Raw genomic sequence first — 24,188 nt, forward strand, 5'->3', positions numbered from 1 at the left:
CCCCTATCAATGTGGCCGTTTGGTCTAGTGGTATGATACCATCTTAGGGTGATGGTGGTCGTGGGTTCGATTCCCACAACAGCCCATGTTTTTGCTACATAGCATTTTGCAGTTAGTTTTATTTAAACAACATTTTCTTTTAGTCTTACTAGAGATTTTGCGTTTATGGTAATTACATTCGATGTTGTACTGAGGAAGTTTTGCTTCGCATGCTACTGCTTTATATACTTTGATATCAGATGGGAATGCGCAAGCAATTGTTGTTATATATTGACTTTTCTGTGCAAAACGTCTCTTTACGACTACTTTACTCATAAATTAACAAGAAGTAATCAATCTTATCGCTGAAATTCATGATCACCAAAACGTCTTAAGTTTAGAAAAGCTTAAGCAATATTTTTATACAAATCAATAGATTCACATAAAATGAAACAGAGCAATAATAAAGCGACTCAATTCTCATTTCGTTACTCTTAGTATTAGTAAAACAGTAAAAAGATTTCGTTTATAGCGTTAAATAAAAGTATGATTTTTTATACATAATTTTTCTTTATAAATAAAGTATGCAACAACTAGCAACTTCCTCCACGAAGAGCTAACACAAGATGCAAGACGCTGCCTCCTTCTAAATGATAACTTTCAGCATTTTTATCATCAGCCCTACGTGATGTTTGTTAGAATCATTGTATGGATGTTCCCATAGTGCTTACATTTGCTTTCCAGCGTAGATCAGACGCTGCTGTGAAGGAGGGATACCCTCTTTTTCTTCAACCCGTTCTTTGATCCTAGAAACCTTGTCATTTGGATCAATGTCTAATTCGATCTTATATTTTGGTTAGAAACATAGATGAATTATAACTGCATATAAATGTTTTCAACATTTAAAACACGAACCTCTTTCCCTGTCAATGTCTATGATTATATATTAGTATACATAAAAAAGAAATAAATTTATCTTACTTTTACTTTGATAAGCATGCTAACTTTTATAAACGCTTTTCTGAAATTGTTGTGGTTAAACGCTAGCAGTTCCTCTCTCTCCCTATAAGCATTCCCCTCTGGCTCACCTCGCGAAAAATTGAATTGGTCTTCAAAGAGGGGACAATGAGTTTTCAGAGTATTAATATAGATAAATGGCTGTAAGTTTTCAATTCTAAAATAAAAATTTTAGGTTCTGCTACATGTTTAACCTGTTCAAAAATTTTTATTATCTAAATGATACCAGGATTTTGTCAAATCAACAATTTACAAGCACTAACATAAACTAGAAAGAACGCCGTAGCTGCTCAAGGATTTAAAAAAATGACACCCGTTCAGGCTAATGCCATACCATTATTTTTGAAAAATAAAGATCTGGTAGTTGAAGCAGTAACGGGTTCAGGCAAGACTTTGGCCTATTTACTTCCTTGCTTCGATAAAGTCACTCGTAGAGATACGGACGAAACAGGTTTGGGTGCATTAATTGTTGCACCTACTCGTGAATTAGCTACACAGATATTCAATGTTACCAAAGAGCTTTTGGCGTACCAACCAGACTCTTTGGATGGAGGGAAAAAACTCGTTGCAGATATGTATATTGGGGGAAAGGGAACGCTCACGAATGATTTAGCTTCATTTCGGGAAAAAAACCCCTCAGTGGTGATTGGTACACCCGGTCGATTGAATGAAATGCTTTCTCATATATCCAGTAAGCATTTGGAAATACTAATATTAGACGAAGCTGATACCCTTATTGACATGGGATTTCAGCGTACATTACAATCCATTATATCTCAACTTCCGAAACAACGTCGAACTGGGTTGTTTAGCGCAACAATGAATGACACTGTGTCATCATTTTTAAAAATTGCTGGCCTTCGAAATAGCGTACGTGTTTCTGTGACAGTTACATCAAAAAAAATTGATACAAGAACACCGTCAAGTCTAGCTATACAATCTTTAGTGATTCCTCCCATATACAAAGTACAATGTATGATACATTTGCTTTGTACGATCGAATACGAAAAAGCAATTGTTTTTTTTTCTTCTTGTGCTTCTGTTGAATATTTTAACTCCCTTTTTCTCACTTATAAATTACCGTTTGAAATAGTAGCTTTGCATGGACAGCAAGTTCAGTCGAATCGATCACGTAATTTTGAAAAATTTAAGAAATCAAATAAAAAAACAGTTCTTTTTACAACTGACATTGCTTCCCGGGGTCTTGATATTCCAAATGTTGACTTTGTTCTTCAGCTCGACCCGCCTTTGGATCCGAAATCTTTTTCTCATAGATGCGGCAGAGCTGGTCGCGCTGGTCGAGCGGGTGTTGCAATAGTTTTGTTAAATGATGGAAGAGAAGAAGAATATGAGGAATTGTTAAGGGTTAGGAAGGTACCTATTACTCGTATAGACACTCCAATTGAAGCTTTAGATCTTTCACGACTTAAAGTATTAACCCACGAATTGAGAAAAATCGTATCCAAAGACAGAGATCTATATGATAAGGGATTAAGAGCGTTTGTTTCACATGTTCGTGCGTACACAAAACATCATGCGTCGTTTATTTTTCGTATCAAAGATTTGGATTTGGGACAGTTGGCCACGGCATACGCTTTATTACATCTTCCAAAAATGCCAGAGTTAAAAGACACCGAAATATCCGAAAATATTTTTAAAAAATTTGACATTGATTATGCAACCATACCATACCGTGATCAAGTACGCGAGCAGGCCAGACGACGCCGATTGGAAGTCGAAAAAACTGAACCCAAAAAATTAGCTCGGCCAGCAAAAATTAAGAACGAAGCTTGGTCCAAACAAAAGGAAGTAAAGGAGAAGCGTAACACCCGACGTGAAAAAAGGAAATCCAAGAAAGAATTTTTGAAGGCACAGAAAAACGAAGCTTCTAATAACCTGAAACAAGAAATAGTATCAAAAGCTGGAGCACAAGAAACGGAAAACGATGACTTAATAGATGAGGAATCGGATGCTTTATCTGAATTAGAAGAGGATTACCGACAGTTGAAAAAAAGCAAAAAAAGAAAAAATCAAGCATCCTTTGGATTTAGTATGTAGCAATGTATTTTTAGGGAATGGAAAAAAAAACGGGGTTTTGGAAATATAGGAAAGTCTTTTAGTATTTTTAAATATTTGAGAACTTGGAAGATTAATTGGAGTTGTTCAGCAAATATTAAGTTCTTATTCATCAGCATTTATTTTTGAATTACTGCATTTGTATATTTACTTTACATTTACAACGATTACTTAACAAATTTGTGAAAAATGCAATTAAGCGTTTATCTACACATAATTCTGCGATCAATTTGATATTTAAGAAGTAAAATACTTTAAGCAACTGAAGCAGTAGATACATTCAATAAATTTAGATTACATTTCCACAATTAATTCCAAATTTTTTTTACTAAAATCTGGTTAAGGATATCATATATATATTTTACTAATTACTTATAGTGCTGTCTACGGCCATACCTAGGCGAAAACACCAGTTCCCGTCTGATCACTGCAGTTAAGCGTCTGAGGGCCTCGTTAGTACTATGGTTGGAGACAACATGGGAATCCGGGGTGCTGTAGGCTATTCCTAACTTTTTGCTAGCCTTATTGCAATAAGGAGGTCAACTCAGTTATTTATTTGGACGAACCCAGCGCCTATTTCGATTACTATTGACAAACTACTTCTATTGGATCATTTATTTTGCGATTCTGAAATTTTTTATATGCTTTTGTATAAAAACACCATGTTTAAAAAATGCTACAACATTTAAGGAATCGTGCATCGATTGAAGTGCTAGGGAAAGCGATACGTAAATACAATGTCCCGGAATCAGCGAATCAGTTACTTATAGATATGGGGTTTATCCAGCCGTCTATGCCTGGAATTTTTCAATATTTACCTCTGGGGTTGCGTGTACAAAATAAAATATGTGACTTGTTGCACATATCAATGCGTTCTTTGGGTGCTTCAGCGATCAGTTTGGCACATCTTTCTAGTAAGGAGATATGGGAGAAAAGTGGAAGATGGCAAAAGACTGGAAGTGAACTTTTTCGTCTTCATGACCGAAATGACAGAGAAATGTGCCTTGCTCCTACCCATGAGGAAGATGTTACTCGCACTATGGCTACAATCATAGATTCTCAAAAGCAATTACCGATACGTGTTTACCAGATAGGTCGAAAGTTTCGGGATGAATTACGTCCGCGAGGTGGTCTTCTTCGCGGTAGAGAGTTCATGATGAAGGATCTTTATACTTTTGATATCGACAAAGCATCCGCTATGAAAACTTACGAGGATGTTTTGCAAGCATATCATACTTTTTTCAAAGAAGTGGGATTGCCATTCGTGATGGTGAAAGCTGCTACGGGTAATATTGGAGGAAACTTATCACACGAATTTCATTATCGACACCCTGTGGGAGAAGATGTAATCTATACATGTCCGTCTTGTCATTATTCAACAAATTCCGAAATGCTTGATTTGTCTAAAACATCCAGTGATATTTCATGCCCTAATTGCAATGATCAGCTAACTTCAACTACCGCGATTGAAGTAGGACATGCCTTCTATCTTGGAAAAATTTATTCCTCCAAATTTAATGCAACGGTAGAAGTAAAAAACAAACAGGAAGTCCTTCATATGGGATGTTATGGAATCGGTGTTTCAAGACTTATAGCTGCAGTCGCTCATGTAACCAAAGATGCAAAGGGTTTAGTGTGGCCATCGTCGATAGCTCCTTGGAAAGTACTAGTTGTTCCTACTTCTGATAATCATATTCAGAGCGCTGAAACGGTTTACGATGCCACGGCTAACGTTGTAGGCTTTGATAATGTGCTGTTGGAGGACAGACAAAATAGAGCTTTTGGATATAAAATGAGAGATGCTGAGTTGATTGGATATCCATTTGTAATAGTTGTAGGATCAAGATTTCAAGAGGAAGGAATATGTGAAATTATTGTTCGTTCTTCAGGTGAACGATATAAACTTGACAAAGATTCACTGCATCAAGTACTCTTGGGAAACTTTCTTTAAATTTGTCAAATCCTACAATATTTTTTTATGCTATGAGAGTAATCTAATGTCAAGAATTTAACTTATCGTTCAAATAGATACCATTTCTACTTGTGAACATTGGAAAAAAGCTTTTTTGTCCAAAAATTATATCAATGCAAAATGCTGAAATCATCATTTCGATAAAATTTGTTTTGTAGTATCAGACAAAAACTCGTTCCGCTTTATTGATATCTTACTATTTTATAAACATTAAAAAAGTGTCATGTTTCCTTCCTACTTCTTTTTGTAATTCGGTTTTCTGCAACTATAGTTTGAACTCATAAATTAAATCAGATACACAATCTGAGGATCGGATGCAAAACTAAGTTTGAAGTAATCCCTGCAAAGAGCTAGCTGATTCAATAGTACGAAGCAAGAGTTTAATATTAACAATCATAAAGATTTGCGCTAGATTACAATTTAAGCGAAATACAATTCCAAGCCTTCAGGCTATCTATTTAATAGTTCGGTAAGATAATGTGAAGATGTCCGAGTGTGATTAAAAGCAGTTAAAACACTTCCCTTTGAAATAAATCAAATAATACGACCAAAGACCAACAAGTTCAGGGTTCACTTCTATAAGTCTCATAATCAATATTTTAGCTGATTTTTTAAGCAAAATTGCAAATTCCACGGAGTGCGATCACATCGACACTACCTGTTTATAAGAATATATAGGAGTATATATATAAGAGGCAAATCTCTGTCAGGATATTTCCAGAACACCAATACCTCAATACAGGCGATTAGAAAGGAAACGATTTCTAACGCTCTTTAAACGTTTGGATTGAAACTAGTAAGTATTTATATCTATGTAATAACTGTTTTGAGTGAGACCCCTACGCGTCTTTTCATTGCTTTCTATCTTTAGGTTTTCTACGTTTTATTTATGCGATATTAATACTTATTAGATTTATTTCATTTTTAAGTAAAATGTCACAATTTGCTGAGTTCAAATTACCTGCCATTAAGAACGAGCCTCCTAAACACTATGGTCCCAATAGTGCTGACAGAGAGGGAATCGTCAAGGCCTACAAGGAGTTAGAGGCTGAATTACCTGTCACTATCCCTGTCATCATTGATGGTAAGGAAGTTGAAACGAATACCATTGGTGAGCAGCGTTGTCCTTTTGAGCACAAAAAGGTCGTTGCTCGCTATCACCGTGCTGGTGCCAAGCACGTTGAAGATGCCATTGAGGCAGCACTTCGTGGAAAGAAGGTCTGGGAATCCTTACCTTTTGCTGACCGTTCTGCCATTTTCTTGAAGGCTGCTCATTTGATAAGCACCAAGTACCGTTACAAGCTCATGGCTGCTACAATGATTGGCCAGGGTAAGAACATCTGGCAAGCTGAAATTGACGCTGGAATGGAGATCATTGACTTCCTTCGCTTCAATACCAAGTATGCTAGTGAATTATATGCCAGCCAACCTCCCGAAAACACTCCTGGTGTCTGGAACCGTATGGAATATCGTCCTTTGGAAGGTTTCGTTTATGCCATTACTCCTTTCAACTTTACAGCTATTGCTGGTAACTTGGCTGCTGCCCCCCTTCTCATGGGCAACGTCGTTTTAATGAAGCCTTCTGACCATGCAGTCCTTTCTAGCTACATTGTTTACCAAATCTTCCGTGAAGCTGGTCTTCCCGCTGGAGCACTTCAATTTATCCCTGGTGACGCTGTTGAAGTCTCCAAGGTTTGTTTCAACCACCCTGAGTTTGCTGGTCTTCATTTTACTGGTAGCACAGCCGTCTTTCGTAGCCTTTGGGGAACAATTGGCGAGAATGTTGCCAACGGAAAATACCGCACTTACCCCAAAATCGTCGGTGAGACTGGTGGTAAGAACTTTCATCTTGTACATTCTTCCGCTGAAATTAAGAGTGCCGTTGTTAATGCTGTTCGTGCTGCTTTCGAATATCAAGGCCAAAAGTGCTCTGCCCTTTCTCGTCTTTACGTTTCTAAGTATGCTTGGGAAAATGGTTTCCGTGATGAGCTTACCAAACAGGTCAAGTCTCTTAAGGTCGGTGCTCCTTTAACTGATTTTGCTAATTTTGTGGGCCCTGTTATCCATCAAGCAAGCTTTAACAAACTGAAGAAGGTTCTTGAGAGTGCTGCTTCCGATTCTGAAATTGAAGTTTTGGCTGGCGGTAAAGCTGATGATTCCGAAGGTTTCTTTGTTGAACCTACCGTTTTACTTTCTAAAAACCCTAAACATGATATATTCGTTAACGAATTGTTCGGCCCCGTACTGTCTGTTTATGTATATGAGGATGACAACTTAGACGCTGTTTGCGATCTCATCGATACTACCACTCCTTATGGTTTAACCGGATCCATCTTCGCTCAGGACCGTGTTGTTGTCAGAAAGTTGACTGACCGTCTCCGTAATGCCGCTGGTAACTTCTATATCAATGATAAGTGTACTGGTGCTGTTGTTGGTGAACAACCTTTTGGTGGTGCTCGTGCCAGTGGTACTAACGATAAAGCTGGTAGCGGAATGATTCTGTCTCGATTCGTTTCTCCTCGCTCCATCAAAGATACGTTTGCTTATGCAGACTCTGTTTTATACCCTTCCAACTTTTAAGTTTGTTTTGGCCTTTTTGATTTGGATTTAATTTTTAGAATTTAGATAGACATTGGAGTTGTAGAGTGTTTTACTCTGTACTTTGATACTGCCATAAAAAAGACCACAACCTTTTTTTTTTTGGGTTTAGTACAATATGTGAGGAATAAAGGAAGTATATATATATATATATATTGATTAGTTACCTTGAGTTAAACTCAAACTTTCAAAGGTAGTCTAGGTTTTACAATTTTTTTTTTTCTTTTTTTTTAAAGCTCGCCATTTGTTATTCTAATAAATTATAATGTTCGCTTTGTTAACATGTATTGATTTATAACACTAGATTTGTTGCATTGTATATAAAAGCCAGTGGACCAAAATGTAGTTTGCTGGTGATTCTTGAATACAACAACGACCTGTAGAAAAAGGATCTCAATTATCGAACATTTTACTTGCTGACTGCGAAATATATTATATTAGGCTTCGGAGCAATTAGAAAAATTACAAGTCTTGATGGAAAGTTCGTTTGCTTTACATTTTGTTGTAGGGTTACTCATGTACAAACACCATTAACCCACATACTCTCTACTCCACACATCGCCCAACATAATTAAAACTTTTAACATGTTTTCATGGGAGGCTAGTTTATCTAATGGTAAGAGATGAGTTGGGAATTAAATAACAACTAATATTTGATAGAACTGTATTTTGTTCGTCAATACTTTTATAGTGGAAACTATACAAAGTTATTTGAAATTGACACGACATCCATGTCTGAAAAAGGTCTTGAATTGACCGAAATTTATATGGCAAGGGCAAAATTAGCTTTAGGTGAAAGTTTAGAATCAATCCAAAGTATTTTAACTCAAAAAACGCCTGGATCAGCTGCTATTCTGGCGCTGGCTGGGGAGGGGAACATGGAGTTAATTATTGACCAGCATGGCAATTCAGACAGTGTGGTACAAACATTAGGAGCTATTTTTCAAATTAAAAATGGTTCTTTTGATGATGCAATGGATTTATTAAAGAAGTCAGTAGAGAACTTGGAGGCGGTGGCGCTTCAAGTATACATTCATTTACGAGAGCACAAAATTGAAGCTGCTGAACAGACATTGAAACAGGCTTTGGATTGGGCTGATGAAGAAATTGTACTACAGCTGGCACAATCTTGGATTAAAATAGTTAGTGGAGGCGTCGAATCCTATAATGATGCATTTTATGTTTTTGAAGAGTTAAACGGAACTGATAGCAATCCAATGACTTTAACTGGTATGGCGTGTGCAGACATATGCTTGTTGAGACCTGAAGAGGCTTTGAGCTCGCTGAAAACTGCCCTCGATTCTCAACCAAATTACGAGGAGGCACTATCAAATATGACTACTGCAATCACGGATTTAGGCCCTGATGCTCCTTCTCAAGCCAAGAATATACTTTCATCTTTTACAAATTCTTCTACACTGAAGTTGAACGATCATTTAAATGAAAAGGCGCAAGAATTTGATACTTTTTCAACTCAATTTTTGAGTACGGCTTAATCCAATAATAATATTGTTTAGAATCTTCAATCCATTAATAAACTTCAAATGTTTGCATTTTTAGTATTTATTCATTGACTATTGCTTCACTCAAGTAATGGCTCGTTGATCTGTCTGGCAAAGCAAGTCAATCCAGTATTGCCTCGATAAATTTCAAGTTTACCAGAAGTAAAGGTATTAAACTAATTAATTAGAAATACTTAACCGCATGCAGAAGAAGACTCATGTAGACATAATAACAAGAAAACGCACCCGAATATATCTCGAAATGAAACATTTAAATGAACGCCGTCACAACAGGAGCGTCTTTAAACCGTTTACTTTTATTTATCAAATACATTCATTAATTAAAAATGAACTATTATGACTATCCACCTATATATTTGTTTTTAAAAATCTAGAATAGGTGGTTCTTGTCCAAAATTACTCAAAACCTGCAGTGCCACAAAATGACAAGCAACAAGTTTGCCTTTACAAATAGAAAAGAAAGATGTTTTGAAATACACAGGTGTTTGGAATTTGGAAAAAGCAAGAAAACCGATATTAAACGATAAGACTTTAAGAATCGAAGATGAACTTGCTCAAACGGCAGTGGCACCATGACAGATTACAACTATATATGCCAACATTTGCTTAACCCCAACATGTATCAAAACTCTTTAACTAGCAAACGTTCATTTTTGCGACATCGAACACTTAAATAAGCATGTATGAACGTATCAGTTTGTAACTCTCTTTGTAAATTTAGCGTTACTTCGCTCAAAATAGTTGGATTGTTGTGTAGTATTAACACATACTACATACACGCATTTGTTGTATTAAGATTTGAATCGGTACGCAGAGTAAAAGAGATACTTGCTACTGTTCATTCTGAATCCTATTAATAAATGATGTTGAAGTTCATACTGTCAAATATTTGTACATTTTCATCCTCCCCATTCTTCCAAATTCGCACTATAGCATTGAAAGCGGGCACATATTGTGAGGATGTTGCTCTTAGAGAAAAATGCAGATGTAAATACACCGAAGTACTATCAACTTAACTTTTTAGATAAGGTCTTTGTTGTAGAAACTTCTTTTATTCGGACTGTTGACATTTGCCAGGTCCGTTGGATCACTAGACATACAAAAAAATATTCTGTTAAAATCGACAAGACACTATAAGCACGTACCAGTGAAAGTATAACGATTTCACTTTTCCAATAAGTAAAAAGCCTTTGTTTCTGTAATTGTTTCATTCTTACGAATTCTAATAGCTCGCTTACCACCTGATAGTGTACACGCATTGTAGTTACCTTTTTCAACATCTCAACTTCTTTGACGGCTTAGCAATCTTAGTATCCATTTAGGAAGTATTAAAGGAGAACAGGTATTTGTAACTCCCTTTATAGTTGGAGACCATTGCTGCTCATTAAAACCCTGGTTTCTTTGTAAATTGTACGCAATTTTGTTTTTTGGGTTGCTTTGTTTACATTAAAGGAGTTGATCCACTGATTTCTCATTCAAAAATTAAACAGTTCTTGATTTAATTTCATCTAATACCTTATCGCAACCGTGATAGTATAATAAATTTGACTGTTTACGAATACCAAAGTTTGTTTGTGTCATTACACGATTTTTCTCAAAGAATCCTCCTGGTTTTTTTAACCAAATTGTTTAAATAATAGTTTCTTTTTACTATATAATAGTATTCTTTTGGATCTCTTGGAATTATCTGGCAATTGGGTTTTTTGCTTATAGTTGGGTCCACTTCACAAATATTTGAGATTTAACGACATCTATTATTTCTTTTTTAATCCAAAAATCCTTATTTATCACCTTTTCTGCTGTTTTTACAGAAAATTGCGGAGATTAACTTTCTTTGTCTCGACTTTGAATTATCTCCTTGTGGGGATTTGGAATCTGTAGCTGCCTTTTCACCATGGGATGCATGTCGAGTAAATACGCTGATACATCAGGAGGAGAAGTCATTCAAAAGAAGCTTTCAGATACGCAAACCTCAAACAGCTCTACAACTGGAAGTCAAAACGCTCGAGTTCCAGTCCTTGAAAACTGGCTTAATATCGTCCTGCGTGGAAAACCACAAAATGTGGAAAGTTCTGGAGTACGCGTAAAAGGAAATTCTACTTCAGGTGGAAATGACATTAAAGTTTTGCTCTTAGGCGCCGGTGATAGTGGGAAAACGACCATTATGAAGCAGATGAGATTATTGTATAGCCCCGGTTTTAGTCAAGTAGTTAGAAAGCAGTATCGAGTGATGATTTTTGAAAATATCATCTCCTCTCTATGTCTTCTTCTTGAAGCTATGGATAATAGTAATGTCTCTTTACTTCCGGAAAATGAGAAGTATCGGGCAGTTATCCTAAGAAAACACACTTCTCAACCCAATGAGCCATTTTCTCCAGAAATATATGAAGCTGTTCATGCCTTGACATTGGATACCAAACTTCGTACGGTGCAAAGTTGTGGTACCAACCTCTCTTTGTTAGACAATTTTTATTACTATCAAGATCACATTGATCGAATTTTTGACCCACAATATATACCTTCTGATCAAGATATCCTTCACTGTCGTATCAAGACGACCGGTATATCAGAAGAAACATTTCTGTTAAATCGTCATCATTACCGATTTTTTGATGTAGGAGGACAGAGATCAGAGCGCAGAAAATGGATTCATTGCTTTGAAAATGTCACTGCATTGTTGTTTCTCGTTTCTTTGGCAGGTTACGATCAATGCCTTGTAGAGGACAATTCAGGAAATCAGATGCAGGAGGCGTTATTATTATGGGATTCCATATGTAACTCTAGCTGGTTTTCAGAATCAGCAATGATACTTTTTCTAAATAAACTTGATTTATTTAAAAGAAAGGTTCACATTTCCCCCATCCAGAAGCATTTTCCTGATTACCAAGAAGTTGGTTCAACACCAACATTCGTACAAACTCAATGCCCTCTTGCCGACAACGCAGTTCGAAGCGGTATGTATTACTTTTACTTAAAGTTTGAAAGTCTTAATCGCATCGCTTCTCGTAGTTGCTATTGCCATTTTACCACAGCTACAGACACTAGTTTGCTCCAAAGGGTAATGGTATCCGTTCAAGATACGATTATGTCCAACAATCTACAGTCACTTATGTTTTAGATGAATTTTTCCTTAACTATCTTCATAATCTTTTCTGTCTCATTTCTCTACTTTCATTCGCACTCTAGGAAAAGCCTCTATACTTTTCCGTGAATGGTGTCTCTAGTTAATTTCCTTGCATTTTGTATGCACTTCATGTGTTATTTCTCCATCGAAACTGTTAATTAGTGCATTCTAATTGTTTTATTTCATAGCTTCTTCGAAGCTTCGTGTAATCTTATATTGTTTTAAATAGCTCAAAATTAACTGCAGTTTTTGTTATTTGATAATTTTACGATTAATACATAACTATTGTTTAATTTAATATCTAAATTTTTTCATGTCAACCGTTTGAGACAAACTAAACCCATTGATATTAATATAATTAAATTAGGCGGATTTGATCGTAAACTAAATATAAATCTATAAGGACTCGATGTTGCTTGTTTTGTTATTTTAGGCCCCTTTTTCAAATATGGCTCCAATTCGCCTGTTAATATTCAATTGTATCCTATCTTAGCAAGCTGGTGTTTTCTCTCCCAAAACCTCAAGTTTTAGAAAATAGCAATTTAATGTAGCTGCTTCAACACTCCACCCTACTATTTATATCATTACTAAGAACGAATATAGAGTCTCTTTTTTATCTTTAACTAAACGAAGATTCAATTTACTTTTATTTATAATAAGGATTTTTATTGCCCGCTTGGCATGAGTAAATAATGATCCGGTATGGAAGATCTATTAAACAATGCTAAACAGCATTTGTGTATGAGGAATCCAAAGCTAATTCGAATTGGTTTGCGTCAAGTCGAATCTATTGTATATCATGTTGCGAAACCTAGTCATGATGATAAAATTCCAAGAGAAATTTTCCTAAAATTACAGGATTCACCATTGTATAATTCTACTACCCCTTGCATTTACGCTTTGGACAGTCTCCTTGAATATCAGCAGAATGAAGAGGCATACGAAAAAAACTTTCAATTCATTCAAAAGCTAATTGATGACTTACTGCATGTGATTGAAGGATTGGTTTTAATCCATCCAAAATCACAGACGTTATTTGAAGATAAAGCTACCTTAAGGTTATTTATTCATTTATTACAGCCATCTCAGCCATCTATGTTGCAAGTGGCTGCAATGAAAACGCTTGTATGTATCATGGCAGATCGTCCACTGGCTATTAGGCTTTTTGAGCAGATTAATGGCTTGCAGCAGATATGCGTAGTTTTTAAGCACAAACAAACAAGTCAGGACACCCGATTTCAAATTCTCGAATTTTTCTATTTCTATTTATCCCCTGAACCATATTCTATAGATGTCATTGCCTACAGGAAAACGCGGACTGAGAAACAAGCTTACCTATCCAAATATCTTTCTAACGTACAAGGGCTTCGAGATGATTTAGATAAGTTTCAACCATTTGGCAAGTTAGACGAAACATTCGACTAGTTAGATGCAATGCCTGGTGCAAAAAAATGTTTAAAGTCTCATTGTTAACTTATTTTTGAAAATTTAGTATTCATTTACTAAAGAATTTCTAATGTTAATGTTAAATTATTAATCGATCATCTTACTATTGAAAGTATTCCAGCATCCTATAGCATTTGTAAAAAGTCAACCAGTTTTACTTTCATACTACTAAGAGATCCCAAACCTCCAGAATCCAGCTAAACGAACTGTGAAGACCGACAAAGATTCCGTCCCAACATGTGATATCAACTAAACTGCGTCCCTCCCCAATATCGTCTCGACGACGCAAAAAACTGAAAGAAGGAAGTCTTTGTGTGTGGGCCAAAGATGACACATTTGCACCGATACTAGAGGATATCTCATACGAAGGAGCAGTTCCTATATTTGAAGAACCCGATAACGAAGAAATGTTAAAACTGGGGGATGCAAACGTTCCATTGCTAGAGGAGGCTGTTGTTTTTGAACGGGAGGAGGAGTAGTCATTCTTTGTATTGAAAGAAGAAATCCTTAGAAACTGGACTATATGAAGAAACTTTTCAGAAATAAAACTATATCGCAAAATCAAATCTAACTGATTTGGACAAGTAGCAATAATCGCATATCTTCGAAGTCCTCCCCGGGCAGAGGGATCTCTTAAAGAAAAAGACTGACTAATAACGTAACCGTTATCTTGGTCTCCAAAGAACAAAGGATTTGACATAGAATCGGAAGCTTCAGATAGTGTTGAATATTCACAGCTCAAGCAGCGAACCATTAATCGCTTAAGGGTAGAATATCGTTGCTGAGTATGTGGATGTTGACTAGACATGTATAAAACATCGGGGTTTGTACTTGAGTTTGTATAAAGTCGTGGTTGAACATCAGGTACAGAGAATTCAAGGGGTAAAACAGTACTACATGTAACACAAGATGATTTTCTCGAAATAGGGCTTTGATTTCGAGAGTATGAGTTATGAAATGAGTTTACTCGGGGGGATTCTGGTCCTTTCGATACCTTTTTACATAAATAATCTTCAGAATCAGCTTTGAAAAGTGATTCGGTAGAACTTTGTAAAGATTGAGAATCGGCATTGTTTCGATTATCGAGTTCATTTTTGAAGGCTTCTGGTGAATCATTACCATTCTCCGTTACGCCAATAGAGCGCTTAGATGTAGGATGCTCAAAAAATTTTGAAACGGTAGAGCGATGCAATTTTTGAGTGCAAAAAATAATGGAAGGCCCCTCGGCCTCACAGAAATGTCCAAGAGCAAAAACAACATCCATTATGACTATTATGGAAATTTGGTGAGATAAAAGTGTTTAGTTGACAAAGGCGATCTGAAAGCAAATGTTTAGAAAGCGACAATGAACTTGAAAAGTTTTGATGGTGTATAATAGCTTCTAAATAATGCCTTCAAATCTAATGATTAATAAGGTGATACGTTTTAAAGTCGATAAAATGTAAGATGTGCATTCGTTCGAAAACAACCTTTTGTACTTTACCGATTTACCAAGCAAACATTCAGTTATACTGAGGTATTTCGAAAAGATTGAGGATTAGAAAAAAAATGGATTAAAGAGCTTGAAACGCTCCAGATACTGAAATTGATATGAAAATTCCTGATAAATTAGAGGATATATGTGTGCGTCTTCATCTCACACAGTACCAAAATATAATAAACACACTAGAATCTGTCCAGTTTACATTAAAAGAATTAAAAAAAAAGTTTTTCTGTTTGGAAAAAGCGGTTGATTTTCTCACTTCAAGGAATAGAATGTTCAGAAGTTTATACCAAGTTCCACATTTCCGATATTGTAGGGGAATGCTGAAGAGTCGCAAATGAGGGAATTTACGAAAAGCTAGTAATTAAGAAACTTCAAAAATGAAAACGACCTTCATAGAAAACAAGTAAAAATGCGAGTGCGTTGAGAGGGGGAGGAAGAGGTTAAAAACTGACGAGCTACAAAAAAGCGTAAGGTATCAATTAGTGCCTCTACTGTTTCGATTACTAAATACAGCCACAAACTATTGATAGTAATGTATATAAGAATTGGTATATTAAATCGTGTAAAACACAATTGCAATATGCGCGCGACCGGGCAAATCCAAGTCAGCTAGCTACCTAAGTGATACCACCAACCAATGTTTGGGTACACCCCAACACTACAAGATATGCTAACGTTTTAATTAACACAAAAACAGATGTAATTTTATTTAAATTCTGTAGAATTATCATTATATAAACAAAAAGAATGCACCATTTCTATCTATAATGTGGAAGTCTTATTTTTAAAGACAGGAGCAGCATAAATTTCAGGAGGATCATCCTTGTTTTCCATAATATAATTTTCAATCTCTTCGAGCTTCCAAGCATATTTGGCACACAACATGTTACAATTAACGGCCACGGTAGGATTGTGTAAAGCATGTTGCAAAGCCATTCTTGCAACATGATAACGAGAGGTATTGTTACACATCATCATATTAAAAGGAGTGGTAGTAGTACCTTCCTCTCGATAGCCCTCCATAGTGACCCGTGTACCTTGTATGCGATCAAACAAGAGAGCCTTCAAGTCCATCACATAACCGTGATAGTTGAAATGAACATGGCGATCTTTGGTAAACAAAGAATCAAATTCCGCAGGATTCATACCATGGGGATGTAAGCTCGAAAGTACCATCAAGTCAGTGACGTTAATGACACGCACTCGGAGCTCAGGAATGTCATTTTGAAGCATCTCTGCGGCTTTAACTACTTCAAACATAATCTCATTTCCGACGCCGGCAATAACAACATCAGGATTTTCGCCATTATCTGTACTAGCAAACTTCCAAACACTAGCACCGGCCTTGCAATGATGTTCGGCCTCTTCAACAGATAGGTAGGCTGGTTGTGGATTTTTACTAGAAACCATAAGGTTGATAGTATTCTCAGACTTCATGCATCGGGCGACGGTTGCTAAGAAGCAATTGGCATCCGGTGGGAAGTATACGCGGCTAACACCAGGTTTCAGAGAGAGCATAGTGGTGATAAACCTGGGTGATTGATGGGAGAAACCGTTATGCTCTTGTCTTGCCCAAGTACTGGAAGTAACATAGTTCAAGCTACCAAATTTTCCATGCCATCCGGTCTCCAAGCCCATCTTCAAAAATTTGGAGTACTGAACAAGCATACTAACAACAATAGTCATAAAGGCTTCATATGAGGGGAAAATCGCGGTACGTCCAGTTAAAGTATAACCCTGCATGAAACCTTGGCAAAGGTGCTCTGAAAGGACTTCGGTAACGCGACCACGCTTTGCCATGAGCTCTGGATCAGTTTGCATGGTACGATATGAGTGCTTCAAAGCGCCATCTAATTTATTACTTTCCAACTCATCGGGTGAGAAAATTCTAAGGGTTGAATCGTTGGTTACGAGGAGTTCATCAAGATATTGACCAACGACCGAAGTGGCACTAGTGGTTTCTCCCTTCTTGACACCGTATTTTTTCCAATCAGGTACCTTCAAAGGTAGATAAGAATTGTATGTCTCATGACGCTGACCCATGCGCTTCTCACGAGGCGGAAGATGCTCGGTGATGCCCTTAGTAGGAAGTCCATGTTCGTCTAAGAAGTCTTGGCAGTTGTAGCTGTTCAGCCAATCCTTTAGAAGATTGCGCTGGTTGGTATCGGTGCGAGCCAATTTCAAAGGAACTTGGTGAGCACGGAAGGTACCTTCTAAAAATTTGCCATTCAAATACTTGGGACATCCTTTACCCTTAGGGGTACGAAGGATAATCATGGGCCATCTGGGTTTGATTTCTTCTCTGTTAACACGAGCGCGATGTTGGATGTCATGAATGCGTTCAACGGCCCAATCCATAGTTGCAGCCATAACCCTGTTTTGGTCGGGGGTATCGTTTACAATGGCAACTTCATAGCCAAAACCGCTAAACAAAGAGAGAAGCTCACTATCATCCATGCAACCGTAAATGGTACGCTCGGAAATCTTGTAACCATTAAGTTCCAAAACAGGAATCACAGCACCCGATTCAGCAGGATCCAAGAATTTATGAGCATGCCAAGAAGTGGCAGTGGGGCCGGTCTCTGCCTCACCATCACCGACAACGCAAGTTACAATCAGGTCGGGACGATCAAGAACTGCACCGTAACTGACGGACAACGCATAACCCAATTCACCGCCCTCGTGAATGGCACCAGGGACCTCGGCGTTGACATGAGAAGGAAAACCACCGGGAAGGGAGAAGGTGTTAATAAGGTTGTTCAAGCCTTCCTTGGTAAATTGGTATCGAGGGTAAAAGGGGCCCAAAGAATCTTCAAGGAAAAGAGCCGATAAAATGGCAGGAGCACCATGGCCAGGGCCTACGACAAAGAGCATGTTGAGATCATATTTATTAATGATACGATTACAGTGAGAGTAAACGATGCTCAAGCCGGGACAAGTACCCCAATGGCCTAGCAGTCTAGTTTTGATATCTTTTTCCTCGAGGTCACCGCCGGTGTAGAGACCGTTGGAAAGGAAAATCAGGGAAGCTGCGAGGTAATCACATGCACGTTGAAAACGATGGACATTGGCAACCTCTTCGTCGGTAATCTTTGAAGTGTCGATTTTAGCTTCGAGGGTTTTTAAAGAGTCAGGAAGACGCGAGGGCATAGCAGGAGGATCGGGGTGTTTTTCGGCAATTTCAACTTGTTTCGCTAAATCCTCGGGAGTCGAGTTAGGGATATCGTTTTGAGTAGCCATATTGAAGAGGAATGTTTTTATAATCTAAAATCAATTAAACGGAGTTTGAAACAGTTTGTGAATAAATGGAAATTCGTCAAGTCGTAAATGATAAATATTCGTGAAATAAGCACACATACACACAGAGTATATAGGAAGGAGGAATGCTAGTAAACTAGGAAATCAAGTTTTACCTAGTACAAATGAGGAAAGTCGTAACAATAATAAACCAAAAGTAAATAAAAAATAAATAAGGAATAAGAAGATATGGTGATGTAAAAAGAAGAATAGAAGGGCAATTATTAATCAATGAATAGGAGTGGAATGAAATTCAAAAAAATAAAAGAAAAATAGAATTCTCACCAAATAAAATAATACTTTGTTAATTAATTCTAAATTATCCTTTATTTTATTTTATTTTATTTTTATAATAATTCAATTCCGATTTAATTTCCTTTCCTTTCCTTTTGTTCGTAACCAAACTTGAGTTGATGATTCTATTTATCAAAAAAAGCAAGCGTCGTAGCACATGGATCGCGAGGACACACACGCATATATATATTAATTTCTGTATCATTCCATTAACAGTTGCAAATAACTTATCATGATCATAAACTAGTTTCAACACTTCACAAACACATCATCATCCTTGTTTTCATTAAACCACGTATCCGATCTTACGTAAAAGGGTCGATTGCGTAAAGTAGGAGTGAACGCAAGATGTATCACGAAGTGAACGAGATTAAGTAAAAAAAAGAAATAAGAAAAAAAAATTATGAAAGAAAACATTTATGAGTCAAAGAAAGAGAGAAAAAAAAAAAAAAACTGTTAGTCATGAAGCGAACATTGAAGAAATGGATAGCGAAAATGGAGAATAACAATGCCAAAAAGGTGAATTCTTATAAATATGTAAACATTTATTGATTTGATTTCATAAAAAGTTACTTTTCCTTGAAACCCTCCCTTTTCTACACTTACTTACCTGTGATGTTCCTTGTGAGTCTATTGTCCATTGCTATTTATTTGACTCTTTCTTTACCTTGTAACCATTGATTTCTTCTCGCCATGCTATAGAGCATTATAATGTACTGTATTATACTATATTACATAACAATACCGCACTGCATAATACTTGGCAGGCAACGTTGATTTGCACTAAATGCCATTGTAACCGAAAACTGGACACCCTAAAAGAGCACTATGATCCATTTTAGCAACTGAGCTCATGGTGACGCAAAGTGCTGAAATCGACTGAATTCGCTCAAGACCGATCGATGTGCTATGAAGGTTGGAAAAGGTAAGAAAGGACGTTGGATTTCGATTATGTCAGATGCCAGCACGGGCCCTTTTTTGAAATTTTCAATTTCGCATCTTCACGTGGCAGCGCAGCGCTGTGTAGCTGGAGGAAGAAAGGAAGGAAGGACAAGAGAAAAGGCAATGCGAGAGCAGTAGACGATGAAGAAGAAGAACAGACGGGTGAAACAATTGTCATGAAGATGTAAAGAAAAGAAGGAGCTGAGAATGTAGAGAAATGTGCCAATGTCAGATGATTTGCGATTTGTTTGGCTAAAAGTATAGAAGAAAACGAGGTTAGGGTTATGGGGTTACGGTTATTGAAGGTTAAAGAAATATGAATGGGAAGAATTGTTTTGGATGCATTTCGTATTAGATTGTATGTATATGTAAATAAATAGATATCTTTAAATAGATAATTAAAATAATCATTACTTTTCTTTGCTTTGTTTTAATAAAAGCTGATTTGTTTGAAAACACGTTCATGCAGTCATCATATGGAAAAAAATTAGTAAGAGAAAATAAGTAAGAACAAATTAAATAAAAAAAAAATAAGAACAAAATAAAATTAAAATAAAATAAATTAAATTCACATTATAAAAAAATAACCTTCAAACTTCTCTCTACAATGAACGATGTTTTTTCTTTTTCTCTTCTTCTTACCTTCCTTATCCTTTCTCTACTTCCAACAATGCAACAATTCGCTTCCTAAACTGTAAAATTTTTAGGTTCGTCCCCTTCGGATTACTCTTTTCAATTTTCAGAAACTTTACACTCCGTAAAGGTTCAAAACTGTGTCATTGCATGGTTTGCGATGCATTGGTTTATCTCTCATCATTTCATCTCTTGAATTTACCTACTTGCTCCCATGTTTACCGAATAGTCAGCGTAGGTGATTGCTAAGGATAGCGAAATGAAAACGTCAATCCACTATATCAGCTACGCAGTTTGGTATTTGTTTAAGGATACGTAGAGCTGCGGTGAGTTTTCCTTGTGATCTATTATATTACAATACACAGGTTGTATAAGTAGCAACTGGATATAGGTATTGTATTAACTAGGTTATGATGTTACCTATCACTGATATAGCTTATAACTAAACTGAGGAACGAGGTTCAGTTGGAACTCTATTTATAATATTTCTAAATAGTTGTTATCAGCGAGTATGTGTATAGACAGATAGTTACCCGTGATTATCAATAAACGGATCTTAGCTAGTATTCCAACATATGACATATAGTGATACGCAACGTACTATATTATAGCGTAGTGTAGAATTGCTGACACACTAACGGTTTTTGCAAATCATGTTGCTTTTCATTATTACAGTTAGCAATCATTTAGATGTCACATACGGCAATGCTGTCATATGTAAAGCAAGCAGCCACTCTTTAGGAAAACAATCGCTGGTAGGAGTGTGCAAGCAGCAAACCATTCTTGTAACCGTTAAATGATCGTTTTTATTGGTTTCAAGTAAATCTTTCCATTCAATTTTTCCTTTTTTTTTTAGTTCTTCCCCCCTTTACAACCAGGATTTTCATTTTTGGTTGGAAACTAATCCGTTAGATTACTCGATTGGTACATTTTAACTATTATTCGTAAAACTCATCACCAAACGGCCTTGTTGAAATTTATTATTCAAGCTTTGTTACGAACTCATGGCTGGTAACGGCGCATTACGAAGAAGTGCTCGAGAAAAATGCTGGGAAGCCAGAGATGCTTACTTTGGTTGTTTGGATAGGCATTCCATTTTGGATGGATTGAAAGATGATACAAAAGCAGCCCAGGCTTGTTCCGCTGAAAAAACCGCTTTCGAAACTGATTGCGTAAAATCTTGGGTATGAATCGCCAAAATTGTAAATGAAATCTGGCTGGTATGAAATGAAACGAGAAATTCCGATTTTGCAATTCTCTTGAATTATTACCTTAAAGATCTCCATTACTTCTTTTTTTCTTTCTCACTAACATTGTTTTTCTGGATTAGGTCAATTACTTTCTAAAGTTTCGAGTTCAACAGCATCAGCAACAAGAAGCTATCAAAAAACTCGAGGCTCAAGGCGCAAAAAAGTTGAATTAGCTGTTCCTGAATACTCTCATACAATCTCATTGCATCTAGGTTTCCCCCATCCTAATATGTTTTCATTTTTATGCTTAAGTACTTATTACTCATCTTCAACTTTGGCAAATCAAACAAAGCGGTATTTTTTTTTTCCTGCCCTTCCTCTGTTTACTCTGTTCTTTCATTTTTGATGGTGAAATTTTTAACTGAACCCTTTCAAAAGAAAGTTTTGTGTTTACGAATAATCACCTATTTTTTCAAAGACGACGATGAATCTAAATTACGTTGTCTAACTTGCACATTTACGATCACCGAAAGTTACAGAAAATGTTAGATGATTGATAGGGGTATTATTAATTAAGCATTCCTATATTAGTTTATGCCATTCTTCACGTTTGTTATTTAAAAATTTTCTTCACTTCTTCTTTTGCAATGGATATGTCTAACTAGAGATTTTCTATTCATTGATATGAAAATTGCAGTGTTTAAACTTTTAGCATTTTCTTTGCATTCCAAAGAAATTTCTCCAAGTTTTATCAATTTTCTGCAAGAAGTAATACGCCAAAACTGGCTTTTCAAAAAACAACAGACTGGCAAAAGGAGAGAGAAAGTATTAAAAAAAAGAGTGGAAAGGAGATTGGTTAAAATTTGCAATTCTTTTTGGTTGATCTGACAATAAATGAAGGAAACGAGTGAGGTGCTTTAAAAAAATAAAAAGTTTTTCAGTAGTAGAATAAAAATTATTGAGCGGTTCCTAATGACTTCATCTCTTGTTGAAGCCACGGTACTTCTAAAACACGTATGGCAACATCTGTAGTACGTGCATCTTCCATGTTGCTGCTTTTTGAGTGAGAAATTAAGACATTATTGACCGCGTCGACTATACACTTAGTTTTGTAATGAGGTGGATGGCGCACCTGTGTATTTTCAAGCAAAGGAATCAAAACTTGCAAATATGCATACCGAAGATCCGAAAGCTCATCGGGAATATTGTTTATTTCGCGTATGAATATATCAATTAGGACATTGAGATCATTGGTATAGAATATCTCATACGTAGCGGGAGTTGTAAAAAGAAGGAATAGTTGTTTTAGTATTAACATTCGAGAGCGTGGATCCTTTTCTCGATTTAGAGTGAAAACTAGGCCTTCACTGTAGATACCGTTATCCACTTTGGAAGAGCTCAGCAAATCCATTATGCCATTTGCGATTTCAAACGAACCTTTGGAAGCAAGCCGAACAAGCATAAACTGTTCATTGATGCTAAGCAATGTCAAGACGCACATTCCAAAACTGTCCATGTCCTCATCATTCCAAGCTTCTTCCGACGTTTTGAATAGGTTTACTAAAAAATATTCATCAATTGCGACTAAGTCGGTCGGTGAAAGTCGTCTCGAGCGACAAATATAGTACACTAAGAATAAAGCATAACGAAAAGATGTAAAAGCAACATTTTCTGAACGATCCTTGAACTGTTTCATTGCCTTGATCAAGACGGGAATGAACCCCGTAGAAGCCAACAAACGCAAGCAGTACTCATTCTCTTGAATTTCGGATTGAAAGACAATGATTATGAATTTCAAAGTTTGTTGTTCTTTCAAGAAAAAAAAGCAATCATAGAAAATACTTAAAACGGCGTTTTCGTCTAGTTGATAAAGCGGACTATTGAGGAACTTTTCCATACATCTCTGCAATTGGAATTCTGTAATTAGGTACGGTTCTATTGAATTTATTTTGTTAGATAAGATGTTCTATAAAGAGACAAACACTCAATTTCTTTGTATTTCATCCATAGGAAAAACACGGAAAATTGTGCTTCCCCAATTCTCCAAAACATTACCTCCATATTTGTTGATAAAAGAAAGAAACTTTGAAACACCAATTTCCAGTTCATTTTTTTCGTATGGTATAGTTAAAAGTTCGTCAATTTCTGTCACCAAATGTTAGCGTCAACGGGAATACTATTTAGCCAGGATAATGAATCCCAGGCACATTCAAGTTTACAATTATGAATAAATTGCATACCCGCCAAAAATTGCTTTTCATTCTCTAAATTATAAAACACATCCGTGAACTCCATGTGGAGGTTAGGGAAGGTTTAATTGCCGCTTTCTCATTATCGAGCCTAGTATTCAATAGACAAAATTCTCGCTAATATCCATCGATAATCAACTTTAATATATGATTAGTAGTCAACACAACAGAGCGTCAATGTTATACCATGAAAACAGTATTGTAGTATTATAGTATACAAATGCATCTGGTTCCCTTTTGGCCATATGTTAAGGTATAAAATATAGTGGAGACACAAATTCAAAAATTCTCAATTATCCTCAATTGAAGAGGCTATAATTTAATTAACGGAGAAAAAACTTAGTTTCTATAGTTAAGAATAT

The 24,188-nt window shown here is 36.3% G+C and overlaps 11 protein-coding genes, 11 long non-coding RNA genes and 2 other non-coding genes across 24 annotated transcripts, besides 2 other annotated features; 16 read left to right on the forward strand and 8 right to left on the reverse strand.

Annotated features, from left to right (window-relative positions):
• Positions 1-13: 13 nt before the first annotated feature.
• On the forward strand, positions 14-85 carry SPOM_SPBTRNAPRO.06. Its single transcript has one exon. It is a non-coding gene; the product is annotated as a tRNA-Pro (tRNA).
• A 2-nt stretch (positions 86-87) lies between these two features.
• Positions 88-468, forward strand: SPOM_SPNCRNA.1502. The gene has a single exon (NR_150390.2). It is a non-coding gene; the product is annotated as a non-coding RNA (long non-coding RNA).
• Positions 469-479: 11 nt separating this feature from the next.
• ned8 (ubiquitin-like protein modifier for cullin Ned8) lies at positions 480-1,017 on the reverse strand. Its single transcript, NM_001021864.3, has 4 exons — positions 961-1,017; positions 895-912; positions 711-823; positions 480-660 (listed from the first exon to the last, which is right to left on the reverse strand). The coding sequence occupies exons 1-4, from the start codon at positions 976-978 to the stop codon at positions 573-575; spliced, it is 237 nt and encodes a 78-aa protein (NP_595955.1). The 5' UTR covers positions 979-1,017; the 3' UTR covers positions 480-572.
• Positions 603-905, forward strand: SPOM_SPNCRNA.5598. Its single transcript, NR_194951.1, has one exon. It is a non-coding gene; the product is annotated as a non-coding RNA (long non-coding RNA).
• A 27-nt stretch (positions 1,018-1,044) lies between the features above and the next one.
• On the forward strand, positions 1,045-3,283 carry spb4 (ATP-dependent RNA helicase Spb4). Its single transcript, NM_001021865.3, has 2 exons — positions 1,045-1,139; positions 1,269-3,283. Exons 1-2 carry the CDS (start codon positions 1,105-1,107, stop codon positions 3,052-3,054), a joined length of 1,821 nt encoding a protein of 606 aa, NP_595956.1. The 5' UTR covers positions 1,045-1,104; the 3' UTR covers positions 3,055-3,283.
• A 131-nt stretch (positions 3,284-3,414) lies between these two features.
• Positions 3,415-3,618: a sequence feature (RNA overlapping with rRNA (SPOM_SPNCRNA.5599) was converted to a misc_feature.).
• SPOM_SPRRNA.35 lies at positions 3,427-3,573 on the forward strand. The gene has a single exon (NR_151421.1). It is a non-coding gene; the product is annotated as a 5S ribosomal RNA (ribosomal RNA).
• A 41-nt stretch (positions 3,619-3,659) lies between the features above and the next one.
• SPOM_SPBC24C6.03 (proline--tRNA (Pro) ligase) lies at positions 3,660-5,595 on the forward strand. Its single transcript, NM_001021866.3, has one exon. It carries the CDS (start codon positions 3,746-3,748, stop codon positions 5,021-5,023), a length of 1,278 nt encoding a protein of 425 aa, NP_595957.1. The 5' UTR covers positions 3,660-3,745; the 3' UTR covers positions 5,024-5,595.
• Positions 3,752-5,673, reverse strand: SPOM_SPNCRNA.5600. The gene has a single exon (NR_194952.1). It is a non-coding gene; the product is annotated as a non-coding RNA (long non-coding RNA).
• An 89-nt stretch (positions 5,674-5,762) lies between these two features.
• On the forward strand, positions 5,763-7,820 carry put2 (delta-1-pyrroline-5-carboxylate dehydrogenase). The gene is made up of 2 exons (NM_001356253.2): positions 5,763-5,840; positions 5,956-7,820. The coding sequence occupies exon 2, from the start codon at positions 5,978-5,980 to the stop codon at positions 7,622-7,624; it is 1,647 nt and encodes a 548-aa protein (NP_001342759.1). The 5' UTR covers positions 5,763-5,840; positions 5,956-5,977; the 3' UTR covers positions 7,625-7,820.
• On the reverse strand, positions 5,973-6,496 carry SPOM_SPNCRNA.5601. Its single transcript, NR_194953.1, has one exon. It is a non-coding gene; the product is annotated as a non-coding RNA (long non-coding RNA).
• SPOM_SPNCRNA.5602 lies at positions 6,603-7,604 on the reverse strand. Its single transcript, NR_194954.1, has one exon. It is a non-coding gene; the product is annotated as a non-coding RNA (long non-coding RNA).
• A 373-nt stretch (positions 7,821-8,193) lies between the features above and the next one.
• On the reverse strand, positions 8,194-11,463 carry SPOM_SPNCRNA.1503. The gene has a single exon (NR_150391.1). It is a non-coding gene; the product is annotated as a non-coding RNA (long non-coding RNA).
• Positions 8,196-9,223, forward strand: sec28 (coatomer epsilon subunit protein). The gene is made up of 2 exons (NM_001021868.3): positions 8,196-8,258; positions 8,303-9,223. Exons 1-2 carry the CDS (start codon positions 8,228-8,230, stop codon positions 9,136-9,138), a joined length of 867 nt encoding a protein of 288 aa, NP_595959.1. The 5' UTR covers positions 8,196-8,227; the 3' UTR covers positions 9,139-9,223.
• On the forward strand, positions 9,409-10,418 carry SPOM_SPNCRNA.1504. The gene has a single exon (NR_150392.1). It is a non-coding gene; the product is annotated as a non-coding RNA, possible alternative UTR (long non-coding RNA).
• Positions 10,432-12,612, forward strand: gpa1 (G-protein alpha subunit). The gene has a single exon (NM_001021869.3). It carries the CDS (start codon positions 11,060-11,062, stop codon positions 12,281-12,283), a length of 1,224 nt encoding a protein of 407 aa, NP_595960.1. The 5' UTR covers positions 10,432-11,059; the 3' UTR covers positions 12,284-12,612.
• A 235-nt stretch (positions 12,613-12,847) lies between these two features.
• cdc14 (SIN component Cdc14) lies at positions 12,848-15,751 on the forward strand. Its single transcript, NM_001021870.3, has one exon. The coding sequence runs from the start codon at positions 12,992-12,994 to the stop codon at positions 13,712-13,714; it is 723 nt and encodes a 240-aa protein (NP_595961.1). The 5' UTR covers positions 12,848-12,991; the 3' UTR covers positions 13,715-15,751.
• On the reverse strand, positions 12,950-15,663 carry bhd1 (folliculin bhd1). The gene has a single exon (NM_001021871.3). The coding sequence runs from the start codon at positions 14,997-14,999 to the stop codon at positions 13,896-13,898; it is 1,104 nt and encodes a 367-aa protein (NP_595962.1). The 5' UTR covers positions 15,000-15,663; the 3' UTR covers positions 12,950-13,895.
• Positions 15,752-15,879: 128 nt separating the features above from the next.
• Positions 15,880-18,604, forward strand: SPOM_SPNCRNA.1505. Its single transcript, NR_150393.1, has one exon. It is a non-coding gene; the product is annotated as a non-coding RNA (long non-coding RNA).
• Positions 15,898-18,461, reverse strand: SPOM_SPBC24C6.09C (phosphoketolase family protein; the record flags this gene model as incomplete). Its single annotated transcript, NM_001021872.3, has 1 exon — positions 15,898-18,461. The coding sequence occupies one exon, from the start codon at positions 18,459-18,461 to the stop codon at positions 15,984-15,986; it is 2,478 nt and encodes an 825-aa protein (NP_595963.1). The 3' UTR covers positions 15,898-15,983.
• A 323-nt stretch (positions 18,605-18,927) lies between the features above and the next one.
• SPOM_SPNCRNA.5603 lies at positions 18,928-19,341 on the forward strand. The gene has a single exon (NR_194955.1). It is a non-coding gene; the product is annotated as a non-coding RNA (long non-coding RNA).
• Positions 19,342-19,383: 42 nt separating this feature from the next.
• SPOM_SPNCRNA.5604 lies at positions 19,384-20,121 on the forward strand. The gene has a single exon (NR_194956.1). It is a non-coding gene; the product is annotated as a non-coding RNA (long non-coding RNA).
• A 230-nt stretch (positions 20,122-20,351) lies between these two features.
• On the forward strand, positions 20,352-20,960 carry SPOM_SPNCRNA.1506. Its single transcript, NR_150394.1, has one exon. It is a non-coding gene; the product is annotated as a non-coding RNA (long non-coding RNA).
• Positions 20,667-21,019: an LONG TERMINAL REPEAT.
• Positions 21,020-21,134: 115 nt separating this feature from the next.
• On the forward strand, positions 21,135-21,810 carry coa6 (cytochrome c oxidase subunit VIb related protein; the record flags this gene model as incomplete). The annotated part of the gene is made up of 2 exons (NM_001356254.2): positions 21,135-21,571; positions 21,718-21,810. The coding sequence occupies exons 1-2, from the start codon at positions 21,392-21,394 to the stop codon at positions 21,808-21,810; spliced, it is 273 nt and encodes a 90-aa protein (NP_001343160.1). The 5' UTR covers positions 21,135-21,391.
• A 313-nt stretch (positions 21,811-22,123) lies between these two features.
• On the reverse strand, positions 22,124-23,892 carry dip1 (endocytosis protein Dip1). The gene is made up of 3 exons (NM_001356255.2): positions 23,818-23,892; positions 23,633-23,722; positions 22,124-23,512 (listed from the first exon to the last, which is right to left on the reverse strand). The coding sequence occupies exons 1-3, from the start codon at positions 23,870-23,872 to the stop codon at positions 22,533-22,535; spliced, it is 1,125 nt and encodes a 374-aa protein (NP_001342760.1). The 5' UTR covers positions 23,873-23,892; the 3' UTR covers positions 22,124-22,532.
• Positions 23,893-24,188: the final 296 nt, after the last annotated feature.

The sequence above is a fragment of the Schizosaccharomyces pombe genome, assembly GCF_000002945.2.
Source record: "Schizosaccharomyces pombe strain 972h- genome assembly, chromosome: II".
NCBI lineage: Eukaryota > Fungi > Ascomycota > Schizosaccharomycetes > Schizosaccharomycetales > Schizosaccharomycetaceae > Schizosaccharomyces > Schizosaccharomyces pombe.